Source organism: Camelus ferus, chromosome 32 (assembly GCF_009834535.1).
Source record: "Camelus ferus isolate YT-003-E chromosome 32, BCGSAC_Cfer_1.0, whole genome shotgun sequence".
In the NCBI taxonomy this organism is placed as follows: domain Eukaryota; kingdom Metazoa; phylum Chordata; class Mammalia; order Artiodactyla; family Camelidae; genus Camelus; species Camelus ferus.
Genome location: NC_045727.1, coordinates 4,526,364 through 4,540,141, shown reverse-complemented (window position 1 = coordinate 4,540,141; position 13,778 = coordinate 4,526,364). Strand labels below are relative to the sequence as shown.

The window sequence follows — 13,778 nt, the reverse complement described above, 5'->3', positions numbered from 1 at the left end:
GCTCCTATGAGCTCTGCTAGCATAGTTGACAGACAGACTTGCGAGGAGGGAGGAAACAGCTGGAGTTGGTTTGTTTTAAATTCTGGCCCAAGAATATTGCACACTGTTGGAGAAGAGAAAGAAGCCAGCTACCACGCAGCATCTTAGCTGCCTCCTCTTTCATCTTCGCGTCGTAGCTCTACAGACTCATCCGGTGTTACGTGTTGGGTGGCGGTTTCTTTCGTTGCCCTTTGGCCCAAATCTGAGTTATGAGGGACCAGCGTTACCTTTAAGTCAGGTCAGTAGGTGGTATCAAATGACCCTTGTTGGCTCTGAGTGGGGTTTAGACCTAGACTTCAGAGAAGCAATGAGGCTGCTTCTAACTTGCCTTTTTGGTTAAGTGCGTAATACCAGGAGAATTTTAAATTATGGGGATTAGCTAATAAAATAGAGGGAGCCTCCCTTATGCTTAGTATTAGCTAGGTTAGATTTTTTACCAAGAGGTGCGTTTCTAAATGAGACCTGCTTAGGCACTAATGAGCTGTTATTCAAGGTGAATGCCAATCAGTTCATACATTCATCACAGAAAAGGGGTGAACACAGTGACATTTTTATGATAGCTTTACTGAGAGATATTTCACATACCATGTGACTCACCCATTTAAAGCATAGAAGCCAGCGGTTTTTAGACTGTTCAGTTCTGCAGCCATCACTACCATCAATTTTAGAACATCTCATCACCCAGGAAGAAACCGCACACCCACTAGTGGTCACTTCCCATTCTCCTGTCCCCTCCTCAGCCCCGCCAATCTGTTTTCTGCTTCTGTGTATTTGCTTAATTCTGGACAGTCTATATAAACAGAATCATACAGCAGGTGGCCCTTCGTGTCTGGCTTCTTTCACTGAGCACAGCGTTGTCCTGGTCCATCCGTGTTGTAGCCTGTGTCAGAGCTTCATTCCTTTTACTGGTGAATAATAATCCACTGTACAGATCTGCCGTTCCACAGCTGATGGACATTTGGGTTGCTTCCACTTCTTGGCTACTATGAATAATGCTGCTCTGGACACATGTATATGAGGCTTTCTTATGTGAACATATATTTTCATTTGTTTTTCTGCAGTGATTTTTGAGTTGGGAAAAAAATCAAACGTAATTAAATGTGGCTTTTTGTTTAAAACACAAGTGTCTAGCTCAGCGTACAGAACCTGAGATGCGGTCCTGCCCTTTCAGCCGCCCGCGGCCCTGCCCAGTGTGGGGGCCGAGCAGCGACGCTCAGTTTCTCTCCCCTGCCCTTTCCTTGCAGGGAGCTGCTGCGATGCGAGGCCGCGCTGGCCCGGCTGTACTGCCGCATGGCCCTGCTCAACATCTTCGCCCCGAAGCTGCCTCACCTGTTTACCCGCCTCTTCCACATCCCTGCCATCCGGGACATTACCCTGGAGCATCTGCAGCTGCTGTCCAATCAGCTCCTCGCTCCTCCCCTCCCAGGTAAACCTTGGCTTTGCTGCTGTCACTGCAGAAAGCAGCTCCAGGCTGGAGCAGCCCTGAGAGGGAGCCAGGCGCCGAGCAGGAGCGGTGCTCCGTGGGCTCATTCTCCACGTGAGCGGGAGGAGGAATTCCCCGCACAGGACCTTTACACTTAGTGTAGGTGAACCGCATGAAAGATCGCGGTTGTCTTGGCAGTGCTTTCTCACTCTTTGAAAAATCTAAGTATATTACATGACATTTTAGTCGTTAACCTGTTAAGCCGTCATTGAGCTTCCCAAAGTAATCATGGATCAAGGAAAATGAAGTATTACTTATGAAATCTGGTCACTGTACTGGGGTCACAGACACTCTGTTTGGCATCATAAAGAAAGGAAAGCGGTCCTGCTGTCAGACTCCTCCAAAGAGACCTAACTGATTCATTGTGACTACAGGCGGAGCGGTTTTAATGGGCCGGCCTGTGTGCGTCGGCTCAGCTTGGGGCCCTCAGGGTGCGGGCCGGTGCTGGGTGTTCGCTCCCTGGTGAATGCTATGTGATGAATCTGCCCGCAGCCCAGGTGAACACTCAGGGGCCCCTTCTGTCTTTCTCTGGCGCCTTGGCCCCCAGCCCACTTCCCTTGACCTCCCAGCAACTAAGATGGGAGCAAGAGGTAAGAGGGCTGGCGACGTTCTGAACTTCGAGGGCATCTCACAGCCACGGGGTCCCAGCCGGGGCCTGTGTGAGCTGCACCTCCATGGCCCACCCCAACAACGCAGAGGCTCTGAAACAGACTTAGAATGCTTTCAAGTGCTTGTGGAAGAAGGTTTGCCACAGGAACAACACTTGCTTTACAAACTCCACTCTGAGTCGCCCTGGTGGTCCCTTGGGGCAGCTCAGGGTGGGTCAGACTCCAGGAACTCCTGATCCAAGCAGCTCCAAATCTACCTGATTAATAGACCTGGACCTCCACTCACGACTTTAGGAAACATTTTTTTAGCTTAAAAGAAAGCAAAAATGTGAAGACCACTGAACTCCTGAATCTACCCTCTCCGTGGGGTCAGGTTGGTAACATCTATTAGCCAAGACATATGTCCAGGCTGTCCCATCCCAGTTATCTGGACAGGTTGCTCCTTGTTTGTCACTTAGGGTCTCACAGTCCTTGGCCCCCGTGGTTCTTGTCAACTTGTGTCTTCGTTCCTGTCCCCAGACGGCACCATCAGCTCCAGCTCCATCCTCCTGGCACAGTCCCTGCAGCACTGCGTCCATGCCCAGAACTGCTCGGCCACGGACCTCTTCTACCAGGGCAACTCCCAGACAGTGAGAGAGTGGCTCAACGTGGCCATCACACGGACCCTGCACCAGGGCGAGGAGAGCCTTTTGGAGCTGACAAGACAGATATGTTCTTTCCTGCAGGTAAAAATCTAAAGCTCTGACATCCCTGAACCGGGGTTACAATTTTTAATTGGAAATCTTATTGGCTGACTAAAAATGACACTTTCTTGCTCAAGCCTCCTGCCCCACCAGTCTGCTTTTCTTCACAGCTCCCCTGTCTTGGCCCATCTGTGGTGTCCTTCCTCCCAGTGGGCTTTTTTTGTCCTCCCCAACCTGTTATAGCTTATGCATTGGTCTGTCCTTTGCCTGGGAGCTGAGAAGATGAAATGCTCTTTTGGGGTTAGCCTATGGTTTTCTTTGTTAAATGTCTCTGCAGACGGCACCCGAGCAGTTCCCCTCTGAAGAGTTCCCGATTTCTGAGTCTAAAGTCAACATGGATGTTAATTTCCCTGGGGCAGCTTTTGTCGTTGTGTCTTGCAAAGAAAGCCAGTCTGGATTCCGCAAAGAGTAAGTTGCCCATTCTACAGGAGATGGTGATGGGGAGAGAAAAGTAAAACGGATGCTGGAGAAATTGACAGGAAAAAAAAAAACCTCACGTAGTTTTTATTCTTTAAGTCATCCTATATTTGAAAGTGATTTACAGTCCTTCCCTTACTTCCATGTTTTGGAAATTAGTTTTTATAAAGGATGACCTGAAATGTGGAAATGACTCATACGTGCCCAGTTCTCACTTACCCCCTTCTCATGACGAAGTGTCCGTTGGTGCCCCCGGCGTGCATGGTGGGATTCTGCTCACACTCATCCCCCTCCTCAGTTCCTCTCTGTACAAGGCGCCATGGGCGCGGGTGCTCGTGTACGGGCTGGGCCACAAAGTGAAGCGCAACGGCCAGCTCAACCTCATCGAAGCCGTCTGCTACCCGCGGGACGCGTCTCCGGCCAACACGGGGCTCACGCCGCCTCCTACCACCAACCAGTACCCTTCTGTGATCCTCTCCACAGACAAGGTGCACATCAAACTGGGTAAGTCTCTGAATTAGCTCGCAGTCATAAGAACAGCTTGAAGTCATTCTCTGCTTAACTTCTTTGTGAAAGCTGGAAGGATTTTCTACCTTGCTGTGTTCCGCTTTCCTATGAGTAAAGAACAGGACCGCGTGGGCAGTGTCTTTCAGAGACAGGAGATTAAATGTTCTCCCTCGCCGGCCCGGGGAAGGCCTGGTAGATGCTGCCCAGGCTGCAGTGGGGATTTCCTTTCCTTTCACAAGTGTGTGCTGGGACACATACTGTTTAGGACGACCTGAACAGAGCCGTCTCATCACTTAGCTGTAATAATCCTGGCTGTCATTCCTCACGTTCTTGTGAAAACAGAATTCTTTTGGGTGTAATGTGGCTCCCTGAGACACGGGCCTCAGTGGTCCTCCACGCCCCATCTAAATGGTAAACCAAGCCTGGGAGGGAGGCCCAAGTGCTCTTGTCTCCCTGGTGTCCTCTGTTCAGCCTCTGCAGTTTGAAGTTTAGTTGAAGGCTCTGTCTCTGTAAATCCTGAAGACGTCGCTGACTGGCTGCTTTATATGCCGGGCCCCGCTGACTCTGCTTCTGCATGAGCGCACAGTGGGGAGGAAGACCTAGTCTCAGGTTTCCACTGTGCTTCCTTGGCGTGTTGGACAGGAAAAGATGGACATGTGTTAGCTGGAGACAGTTATAAAGATGTATTTAAACTTTCAGCCAAAATTGAGCCTTGGCTTCTCCACAGCCGCAATCCGGGGACATTGCATCTTCAGGGAATAAAATGAAAGGACATTTCTTAAGTGATTTGGTCAGTGCTAAATAACTTTATGATCTCTTTTTATTAGGGTCTAGGGAGTTATAGTTCAGTGGTAGAGTGCATGCTTAGCATGCACAAGGTCCTGGGTTCAATCCCTGGTACCTCTGTTTGAAAAAATTTTTAAAAATAAATATTAGGGTCTATTTTTTTCATCATATTTTGCCTAGACTGTTTTTTAAAACTTTATGTATTAAACAAAGATGATCTCTGTCTTACCTATCATTCCCCAGATAAACACTCTCCCCAAAGTACAGGCCAGTCAACGTGGTTCCTCCTGACTTGGCCAGAGACCCTAGACGCCCTGACTTATGTCTGGCCAGTGCTTGTGGAGGGGGTTGGGGGGTTAGTGTGTGAGGGGGATCAGGCCTCAGGGCCTTTCTTCTCTCACCGTGGGCGGCTTTGGTCAGATTCAGGCCACGGCACTGACAGAAGTTAGTAAAGAAGAGTCAGAGCCCAGGGTCCTGGTAGTGCCTGAAGCCTGGGGGCCCTTGCTGGTCCACTCTGTAAACCTCCGATAAGCTGGTGCTCCCTGGGACTGCAGCGGCACCGGGCGGGGCTGTTCCAGCGAAGCATCTTCTAAAGTCTGACTTACTGTTTCCCTGCCGGTCATCGGGCTGACGGGGCATTGTTTGTCCTTCCCTGTCCCCTGCTGCCCTTTGTCCCACTGTCACACCAACAAGAGGACGTCCTCCGGTCCTCCTGCACCTGCAGCTGAGTCTGTCTGGAGAGTGGGGAGTTATATTTCTTCTCGGCCCCAACACATGGGTGGATGGGCTTTCCGGCCCTGGCTATCTGCGCACACCTGGCGGGTCTTTTTCACAGGCTTACTTCGATCAGGTGCTGCCGCTCACAAGCTTCCTTCCTGGGTGCTTCTTCTAGGGGTGTCCCCCCCTCCTGGAGCCGTGCTGGTGTTGCACTCTCTGCCCCTGGAGTTCCCGCTGGCTGTGGCCTTTGCAGAGCAGCTGCTGTCCTGGAAGTCAGAGGACGGCGAGGGGAGAGCCGAGGACGAGCCTGACACCATCCCGACGTCTGTCCTCCTGCAAGTGGTGGAGCTGCTGGGTGAGGCCTCCCTCCCCTCGGGAGCCTGAGGAGGGGGCTTGCCGCAGGGCCTGGGGCAGCCACAGGTAGCCCAGGCGGCGACCGCTCTCGTCAGGTTGCTGTCATTTGAAGTGGGCTTGGGGAGTTGAGTGGAAGGTGCTGTCTAGACTTCCAAATCCATGACTCCCAGAGTATTTCCATTATTTTGAGGGAAATAACTAACCAGTTAGGAAAATAAGATTAATTTTATCATACTTTACTTTAAAACACAAAAATATGCCATTTATGGTAACTTTGAAGGTGAAAGGTGGCATGGAAGTGAATGATGTTAGAGAGTCAAACATGACCTCACAGCTCCTGAAAGGTTAAGAAGAGATAGCATTTTGGAAAAACTCATGGAATGGTTAACTTAAGGTTTGTGCATTTAGCATATGTAAATATACTTCAAGAATTTTCTAAATATTGAACTTTAATGATGTGTCTGCTTAAGTGTTTAGGGATAAAACATACTGATGTCTGCAACTTATTTTGAAATGAAATCAAAAGCTAAACTGAGTCTGTGGGTAAGCGGAGGGGTAGACAGATGTGTAATAAAGCAAACACAGCAAAATGTTAACGGTAGAATCGAGGTGGTGAGCATACAGATATTTACTGTGTAAGTCCTTCAAGCCTTCTATATTTTTATATTTTCTCCTAATAAAATGTTGGAGGGAAAAACATGTTGCAAACTCAGATGTCCTTAAGGGTCAGGCAGATGACGTCAGTGAGAGAAATACAACACAAAGGTGGGCCCGGGACTATCCATGAACTGGAGGGCACGTGCCCTGGTGGGCAGCCGCTGCACCCCGCTGCTCATTGCTGTGTAAGAATGTGGCCCCAGTCCTGCCAGATACTATCACTTTTTATTTCAAGAAAAGCCAGAAATCTAGATACTGATGTGAATTTCCCAATTTTTTAATGTTGAAAACAAATTCAAATTCTTTAAAACACACTGGGCAGGGCGTGGGGGGAGGTGAGCAGGGAACCACTGTCTGTAGGAACAAGATGTCTGTGGCCGGTCTCAGCCACGGGCCACCATTTGCAGTTTTAGTGGCGAAGACTTCTCTCCGAGGCCGTCCTCTTCCACAAGTGCCCAGTGGCAGAGGAAGGACAATGGAGAAGGAAACACAAACATCTGAGGTCCACAAACACCTGGCCCTGGACCCCACTGGCACTTGTCCCCTGTGAATGGCTCCATGAGTGCCGATGTCCCGGGACAGCCATGAGTTCATTTTCAGTTGGAATTACCAAACAGCGTCACCGCTGAGAGTAGTCAGCCTAGTTCCCTCCTTTGTAGGCTCCGGGCTTAGCCAAGATGATCAGTAAGTCAGCTGGACCTGGACCTTGCGACTCCCTGCCCATAATGTGACTGTGGATATAAGACACACGTCTGGCATGACCAGGACCTTGGCACAGATGTGTGGCCCATCACTGTTACAGACAGTATTTCCCAAACTTAGTTGTTCTCATGCCGCCTTTATGTGATTTCTGCCACGTCTACCAGTCATGCGTGTCATGCGTATTGATTTGTTCTTGTGGCAATCAACTCCTTTCTCCTATTTTTAAACTTAAATTTAATTTCAAAGGAAACTTTGTGTTGCTACTTTAAGTGAAAAATTAGTATGCCTTGCTATAACTATAAGATAACTATAAAAATGAAAAGGGTAAACAATTACTGTTATGAAATGTGACTAAATACTGTTGCCTGTCAAAGGCTCTCGGTCTCTGGCCTATTCTCTGTTAAGAATATTCTAGCCCCACAGGAAGGCTTCCTTGTTGACAAAATCAGGACAGAAAGAGGAATTAAAAAGGAATAATTTTCCACGTGTGTTTCTGTGCTGTTTGGTAAAATTGGGTTGTATGCCCCCAGTAGGAAGCATCCCATGGTTCAGGAAACACTGTTCTAGTGATTTGTCACCAACCTGCTTGATAACTTTACGAGAAAGAAAGTAATGATGTGTCGGCCTGAGCTGCGGAAGCTGGCTGCGTGCGATCACACGGCACAGGGGTCCAAGCCGCGGGCTCTGGGGCCAGCCTGTGCGACCCTCCCTGTGCGACTGTGACTGTGCGGTGGCGTGTGAGTCCTTCAGCTCTTTGAGCCTCTGCTTCTTCATCTGTGAGATGGGGATGAAGGATGTGGTACCTGTTTCACAGGGTCGCTGTGAGGGCTGACTCCATTAAAATGCCTAGAACAGTGCCGGGTACATTGTAAGCTTTGTGTAAGTGATTGCTTTTTTTAATAAGTATTCCTTTTTATTTGCCTCAGGAAACTTCCTCTGGACCACGGACCTGGCGGCCTGCGTGAAGGAGCTGGTTTTCCAGCTCCTGGCAGAGCTCCTGCGCACGGCGCATGGCCTGGAGCAGAGGAAGCACCCCACCGGCCTGCCCTCCTCCGTCGCCCTCCAGCTGAACCCCTGTCTGGCCGTGCTCACGGCGCTGCAGTCGGAGCTCCACAAGCTGTACGACGAGGAGACGCAGAGCTGGGGCCCGGGTGGCGCGTGCGGAGGCTCGGGGGCCGCGGCAGCCCCCGACCACGGCCGATTCTCCACGTACTTTCACGCGCTCATGGAAGGTTGCCTGGCGGTGGCCGAGGTGACCCTGCCCACCAACATGAGCGTCACCGCCAGCGGGGTGACCTCGGCGACCGCCCCGAACCTCAGCGACTCGTCATCCTCCTCGTCGTCCTCCCCCGGGCAGACGCCGCAGAGCCCCAGCCTCCTGTCCAAGAGGAAGAAAGTCAAGATGAAGCGGGAAAAGGCCTCCTCCTCTGGGAAGCGGCAGTCCGCGCGCTCAGTGGACGCAGACCCCGCCATGCTGAACATTGGGGGCAGCAAGCCCGAAGATATGCTGTGGTTCCATCGAGCCCTGACCTTGCTCATCATCCTCCGGCACCTCACCAGGAAGGACCCGCAGGGGCTGGGCGTGACGAGCGACGCCATCGCCGACGCCTGCCAGGCCCTGGTGGGCCCCACTGCCCACAGCCGCCTCCTGGTGATCTCCGGGATCCCCACCCACCTGGACGAGGGCATCGTCCGAAGTGCCATCCGCAAGGCCTGCAACGCCCATGGCGGGGTCTTCAAAGACGAGATCTACATCCCTCTGCAGGACGAAGACCCCAAGAAGCCCAAAGACAAGGCCGAGGGCGGTGATGGGAAAGCCGAGCCAGAGAAGACCCTCAGCTTCCCCGGCACAGACAGCGTGGAGGTGAGCACGTCCAGCAGCCCGACCCCTGCCGTGAGCGTCAGTGCCTCTGCGTCCACCAGCCAGGCCTCCATCTGCAGCTCCCAGGGCATCTCACAGGCGGTCAGCGACCTCTCCGCGGATCCACTGCCCTCGGGCCTCGAGCTGCCCATCCCCGCGGGCCTGTTGGAGCCCCACGTGGTGTCCAGCCAGGAGAGCCTGGACATTTCCTTATGCAGCACCGGCAGCCTGGGCAGCCTGGGGAGCCTGGGGGAGCCACTGGACAACGCAGAGACAGCCTCGGGGTCGGACATGGGCTCCATGTACACAGTCACGTCCCTGGACAACCAGCCCCTCGCAGCGCGCCCCATCAAAGGCTTTGCAGTCGTGGAGGTCAGTGTGCTCGTGCCTTGGCGACCACTTAAACCGTGAGCAGTAAGAATCCCCCGGGCCTCTTTAAACCTTCTAACATTATTTCCAAGAGACTATCTGATAGGTGACTCTGGGGCCCTTAGGGGAGACAACAAACACGTATCATGTCGATTGTCTGTGTTTGGGGTCACATCTCAGAGCGATAGCAAGTCTGATGTCAGGAAGTAAACACAGTTCGTTGTTGAGTGCGGGGCGGAGGGACATGGGGGCTCAGAGGGGCTGACCCTTCCTGACAGTGGGCTTTACCAGGTACTTTCCAACTCAGGCCGCACTGGCATCTTTCAGAGTGGCCTCGGGCCTTTAGAGCCATTGCCATCAGCAGGAGGGATCCCTGCTGAGCAGGCAGAGATCAGACTTGCTGTTCGTTCTGTTCCAGTTGATCATGAGTTTCAGGTGGTGCGTGCGTTGTCGCCAGCTTACATTTCTGCTTCAAGTTCCCATTATTTCTTGGGCCTCCTTGTTTAGAAACCCTGCATCCTGTGTCTCGTGCACCCTCTGTAATGGGAGTCAGGGGTGGGGTAAAACCTGCCCTCCCCCTTATTGGATGTGAAGAGGAAGGTGCGAGGAAGAAACCTTGCACCGTCTTGTTCCCCACCCCAACCCACCCCATGGGCTCTGAACAGAGAGCTCAGGATCCAGCGGTTGGCTTCCTCCCCAGAATCACTTCTTTTAATCTGTCCACCTTCTTCTTGGGGACTTTCTTAGAGCCAAGCATGAACTTTACCCCACTGGGCATCTAGGTAAAGCCACAAGCAGGGTTTATCGACAGAGGTTTCCAACTGAGTTGTCCCCCTGTAAGTCACTGCTGTTGGCAGGTGAGGGAGGCTTTACCGGCAAGGCCAGCTCGCCCAAGTCAGGCGATGCCCACAACGCTCAGGATGAGTGGAGGCTTTCAGGGACGGCGGGAGGGAAAGAAAGGGCATACCTGTTGAATGACTGATGTCTCACTACTCAAGTCCTGACCCTTTTCTTTGTTCACACAGATAAGATCCCGAGCCAAAATCGAGAAAATTCGAGCAAGTTTATTTAACAATAATGACTTGATTGGTTTGTCAAGTTTGGATGGTGAAGATGAGTTGATGGAAATGTCCACAGAAGAGATTCTCACTGTGTCTGTAGTAAATCAGAGTTTGTTTGATACACAGGGGAGCCCAGGGTTAGAAGATTATTTCAACGATAAGTCAATTAAAGGTGGGTTATGGATTTTTTTTAAATAATAGACTTTCTTTGAGCAGTTTTAAATTTACAGAAAAATTGGAGCAAAAATCACTCCCCCCCACCTTGCCCAGTTTCCCCTGTTCTAACATCTTACTGTAAAGAGGACCTCTGGGGGTCACAGATGGAAGAAATGATTCAGAGGGTACTGGGGACATGGGACAAGAGGTTCACTGCGTGGCTGACAGAAGACGCATTGTGTGCATCTTCACATGATGCAACGAGAACACTCCTACCCTCTCCCAGCAGAGCTTTCGGGGCCTCAAAGGCCGCTGGGCCGGCCCGGCCGCAGGCCTGCCGCGTTCAGCCAGCCCGGGGACCACCAGGAAGGGCTAGGCCGCAGCCTGCGTCAGCCTCCAACGTGGGCTTGCGGTCAGGTAGTTTTACTTCTTTTTGTCTAGCCAGGCTTCCCGTTGCTCAAGATCAAGTGTCTTTATTTTGTTTTGTCTTCTGGGGCCAGAATGTGCCAAGTCCACTGCTGGTAACCATTTGGTCCTATGCTTGAGGAGGCTAATGCCTCACCCTTTAAAACGAATTCTTGGGTAATAAACAGTTCCAGTTCCTTTTTTAAAAAGTCCCGCTTTGTCTTTCTGGTGGCTCTTAATGTCGGTGGACCCTGTCTGGCTTCCCTGTTTCTTTTGTTCACCCAGGACGCAGGCTCTACCGAGGCTCCATGGAGCTGCACCCAGCAGAGCCTGAGGCCAGGACCCGCCCCCAGCTGTGCCTCAGAAGTGGCAGCAGTTTCTTTTTCCTTTTTATAATTATAGTCCTTTGTGTTGTCATTTTTATTCTGTATCAAAATTTTTAATTTATGTTCTCTTTTATAATCTTTAATACTATTTAAAACTTCACAATAGAGTCGTTGAGTTTGTCTTGTTTCGTGTTTTCTGAGGACAGAAATGTAATAATTGAGTATGGGTTTTGTTGTTGTTTCAAATTATTATCCCCTAATCATGAAACTTTGAAATGTTCCCTCAGGACTAGGACCAGAGTGAGGTCCCCCCAAAACTCAGTTATCTCTGTGAATAATATTTTAAAATTTACAAAAATCAAAATAAATGCATAATATCCATGGTGAACAAAATACTAAAATTTTAATAAAGACAGATCAGAATTACTGATTTTTCCTTTTGAATCTGGCTTTCATACAGTTGGCATGGTACCATTTTAATATTTTGCTCATCATGGGTTTTTTTTTGTATTAATTTTGATTCTTTTTTGAACACTGTATTAAAATATGTATCTTGATCTCTGAGGTTTTCGGAAATCTTGCGCCTGAGGGGCTGCCTCCCTCTCCTTGCCCTGTTCCCGGCCCTGTTCCCTCACTGGTGTGTGTTCCCTCAACTCTCAGCTGCACCACGTAGGGGCGGCAGGTGTAAGATCTGTGGGAGCTGGGAGGTCCTTTTCTGCCGTAGTTAATGCTTCACCAGTCTTTTCATACTTCAGTCTGAATTTAGTTCTAGTTCCTGATTGTGTGATAGTCAAACCTTCCACATAAGGTACTCAGTATTTTGAGAACATATTTGCCACCGTAACAGCCACACATGTTTTCTTTAAGTTGTGGTTCTGCTGAGTCAGCTCTTAGGTCTCCAGTTTGTGCTCTGGTTCCCTCAGCCGGGCTTGACCTGGAGGCGGCTCTGGAAGGTCAGATCCCCCGAGAAAGAGGATGAGGAGGATGGCGCGGGAGCAGAGGGGCGCGATGAGCACGTCAGTCTGGCTCGTAGGTCAGGGCCCTCGGCCTCGAGGAACATGCAGATGGGTCCTGACTAGCCCCTTAGGAAAGGCGAGGGCGCCTTCTGGAGTGCTTGTCTGGGGCCAGAAAAAAAAATCTTTTTTCTCGTGCTTGTGGACAGTTCTCTTGTTACTTGAGAGAACTTTCTTTTCCATCTGCTGGTTGTACTAGTTTTGAAACGTGTCCTCTGATAATAACTCATTGAACAACTTGTACTTCGCACTAAAAATACTTGAGCCTCTACGTCCCCTTGTTCCCTGAGGACTGTCCCTCACAGATGTGTTGTTGAAGTTAAGAGGGGTTCAACCGCCACAGTACAGAGACCCGGGGTACAGAGGCTCCAACCCGGTAGAAAATTATTTCTTGCACACGTCAGAGCCCAGAGAGAGCCCTGAGGCCGGCCATCCCTGGGGCTTGTCATGTCCCTGGCCAGCGGTGGGGGCGAGCACAGCAGAGAGCACACGGGCCCCGGCAGGGCTCATGGTCCACATCACGGGTGTCACTGAGGTGTGTGCCCAGAAAGGGGAGACCAGGGCTTGGTGGGCAGGGCGTCATCGCCACTAAATGCCCATTTCCCACCTTCAGAAATAAGTTGTTGATGGAAAATAAACAAATCAGATGCTGCAGGGGGCTTACCCTGACAGAGCGTGCTCACGGCAGAACTGTTTGCCCTGCCTCCACTCTGCAACAGGAGAGAAGCTGGTGCCCGGGGCCAGAGAGGTGCTGACGGAGATATTTAAGAGCTGTGCCCACTCGGAGCAGATGCTGAGCCTGACCCCCGTGAAGCCCATCAAAGTGTCTGACATTTACCTCAGCAAAGAGCAGATCAACTCCCAGACGCCAGGCAACCTCCTCCACCTCTTTTTCACCAACGTCCGGCCTCCAAAAAAGGTGCTGGAGGACCAGCTCACCCAGGTAGCACCCCGACCCGCCGTGCCTGTGCTGGGCCCTGGGGCGCGCCGGGCCGAGCCTGAGCTCCCTCCCGCCCTGGTGCCCTGCAGATCCTGAGGAAGTACGGCGTGCCGAAGCCCAAGTTCGACAAGAGCAAGTACAGCAAGGCCGGGAAGGAGCAGCACCCCGGGAAGGTGGTGAGCACCAAGCGGCCCATCACCAAGCCGCCGGCCAAGGACAAAGCCGTGCTCAACAGCGTCAGGTGCGTGACCGAGGAGCTCGGAGAGTGGGCCAGGCTGGGGGACGCGGGGCCAGCGCTCAGCAGGCTTCCTGGGCGGCTGTTGGCCCCTCTGGGGAGTCCTGGCTCGGCTCTGCTCTGCTGCTGGAGTCTGTGTGGTCCTCGGCCTCGTCAACGGCAAGAGAACATTTCATTTGACGCACAAGGATAGTCAAATCTGGACCGTGCCAGCTGGAAAGCAGACTAGTCTGAATTAATAAAACATCTAAAATGCACAGAATTGTTGAAAAAGTCTAATTCCTTTACCCACACATAAGACATATAGTCGTGGTAGAATGGCTGTAAAGCACCTACGTGCATGTTGGAAAAATTGAATCACCCCACACATAGCAAATGCTTTAAAATAACTGCACGATG

At 51.2% G+C, this 13,778-nt stretch overlaps 1 protein-coding gene across 11 annotated transcripts in view; it reads left to right on the top strand.

The window, feature by feature from the left end:
* Positions 1-13,778, top strand: part of HECTD4 (HECT domain E3 ubiquitin protein ligase 4) — a 165,778-nt gene that overhangs the window by 135,648 nt on the left and 16,352 nt on the right. For all 11 annotated transcript variants that reach the window (XM_032471594.1, XM_032471599.1, XM_032471595.1 and 8 more), the window contains exons 56-64: positions 1,284-1,465; positions 2,650-2,855; positions 3,151-3,281; positions 3,589-3,794; positions 5,476-5,655; positions 7,940-9,246; positions 10,269-10,476; positions 12,924-13,147; positions 13,234-13,385. In XM_032471594.1, coding sequence (XP_032327485.1) covers positions 1,284-1,465; positions 2,650-2,855; positions 3,151-3,281; positions 3,589-3,794; positions 5,476-5,655; positions 7,940-9,246; positions 10,269-10,476; positions 12,924-13,147; positions 13,234-13,385 — 2,796 coding nt within the window. The remainder of the gene's footprint in view (positions 1-1,283; positions 1,466-2,649; positions 2,856-3,150; positions 3,282-3,588; positions 3,795-5,475; positions 5,656-7,939; positions 9,247-10,268; positions 10,477-12,923; positions 13,148-13,233; positions 13,386-13,778) is intronic.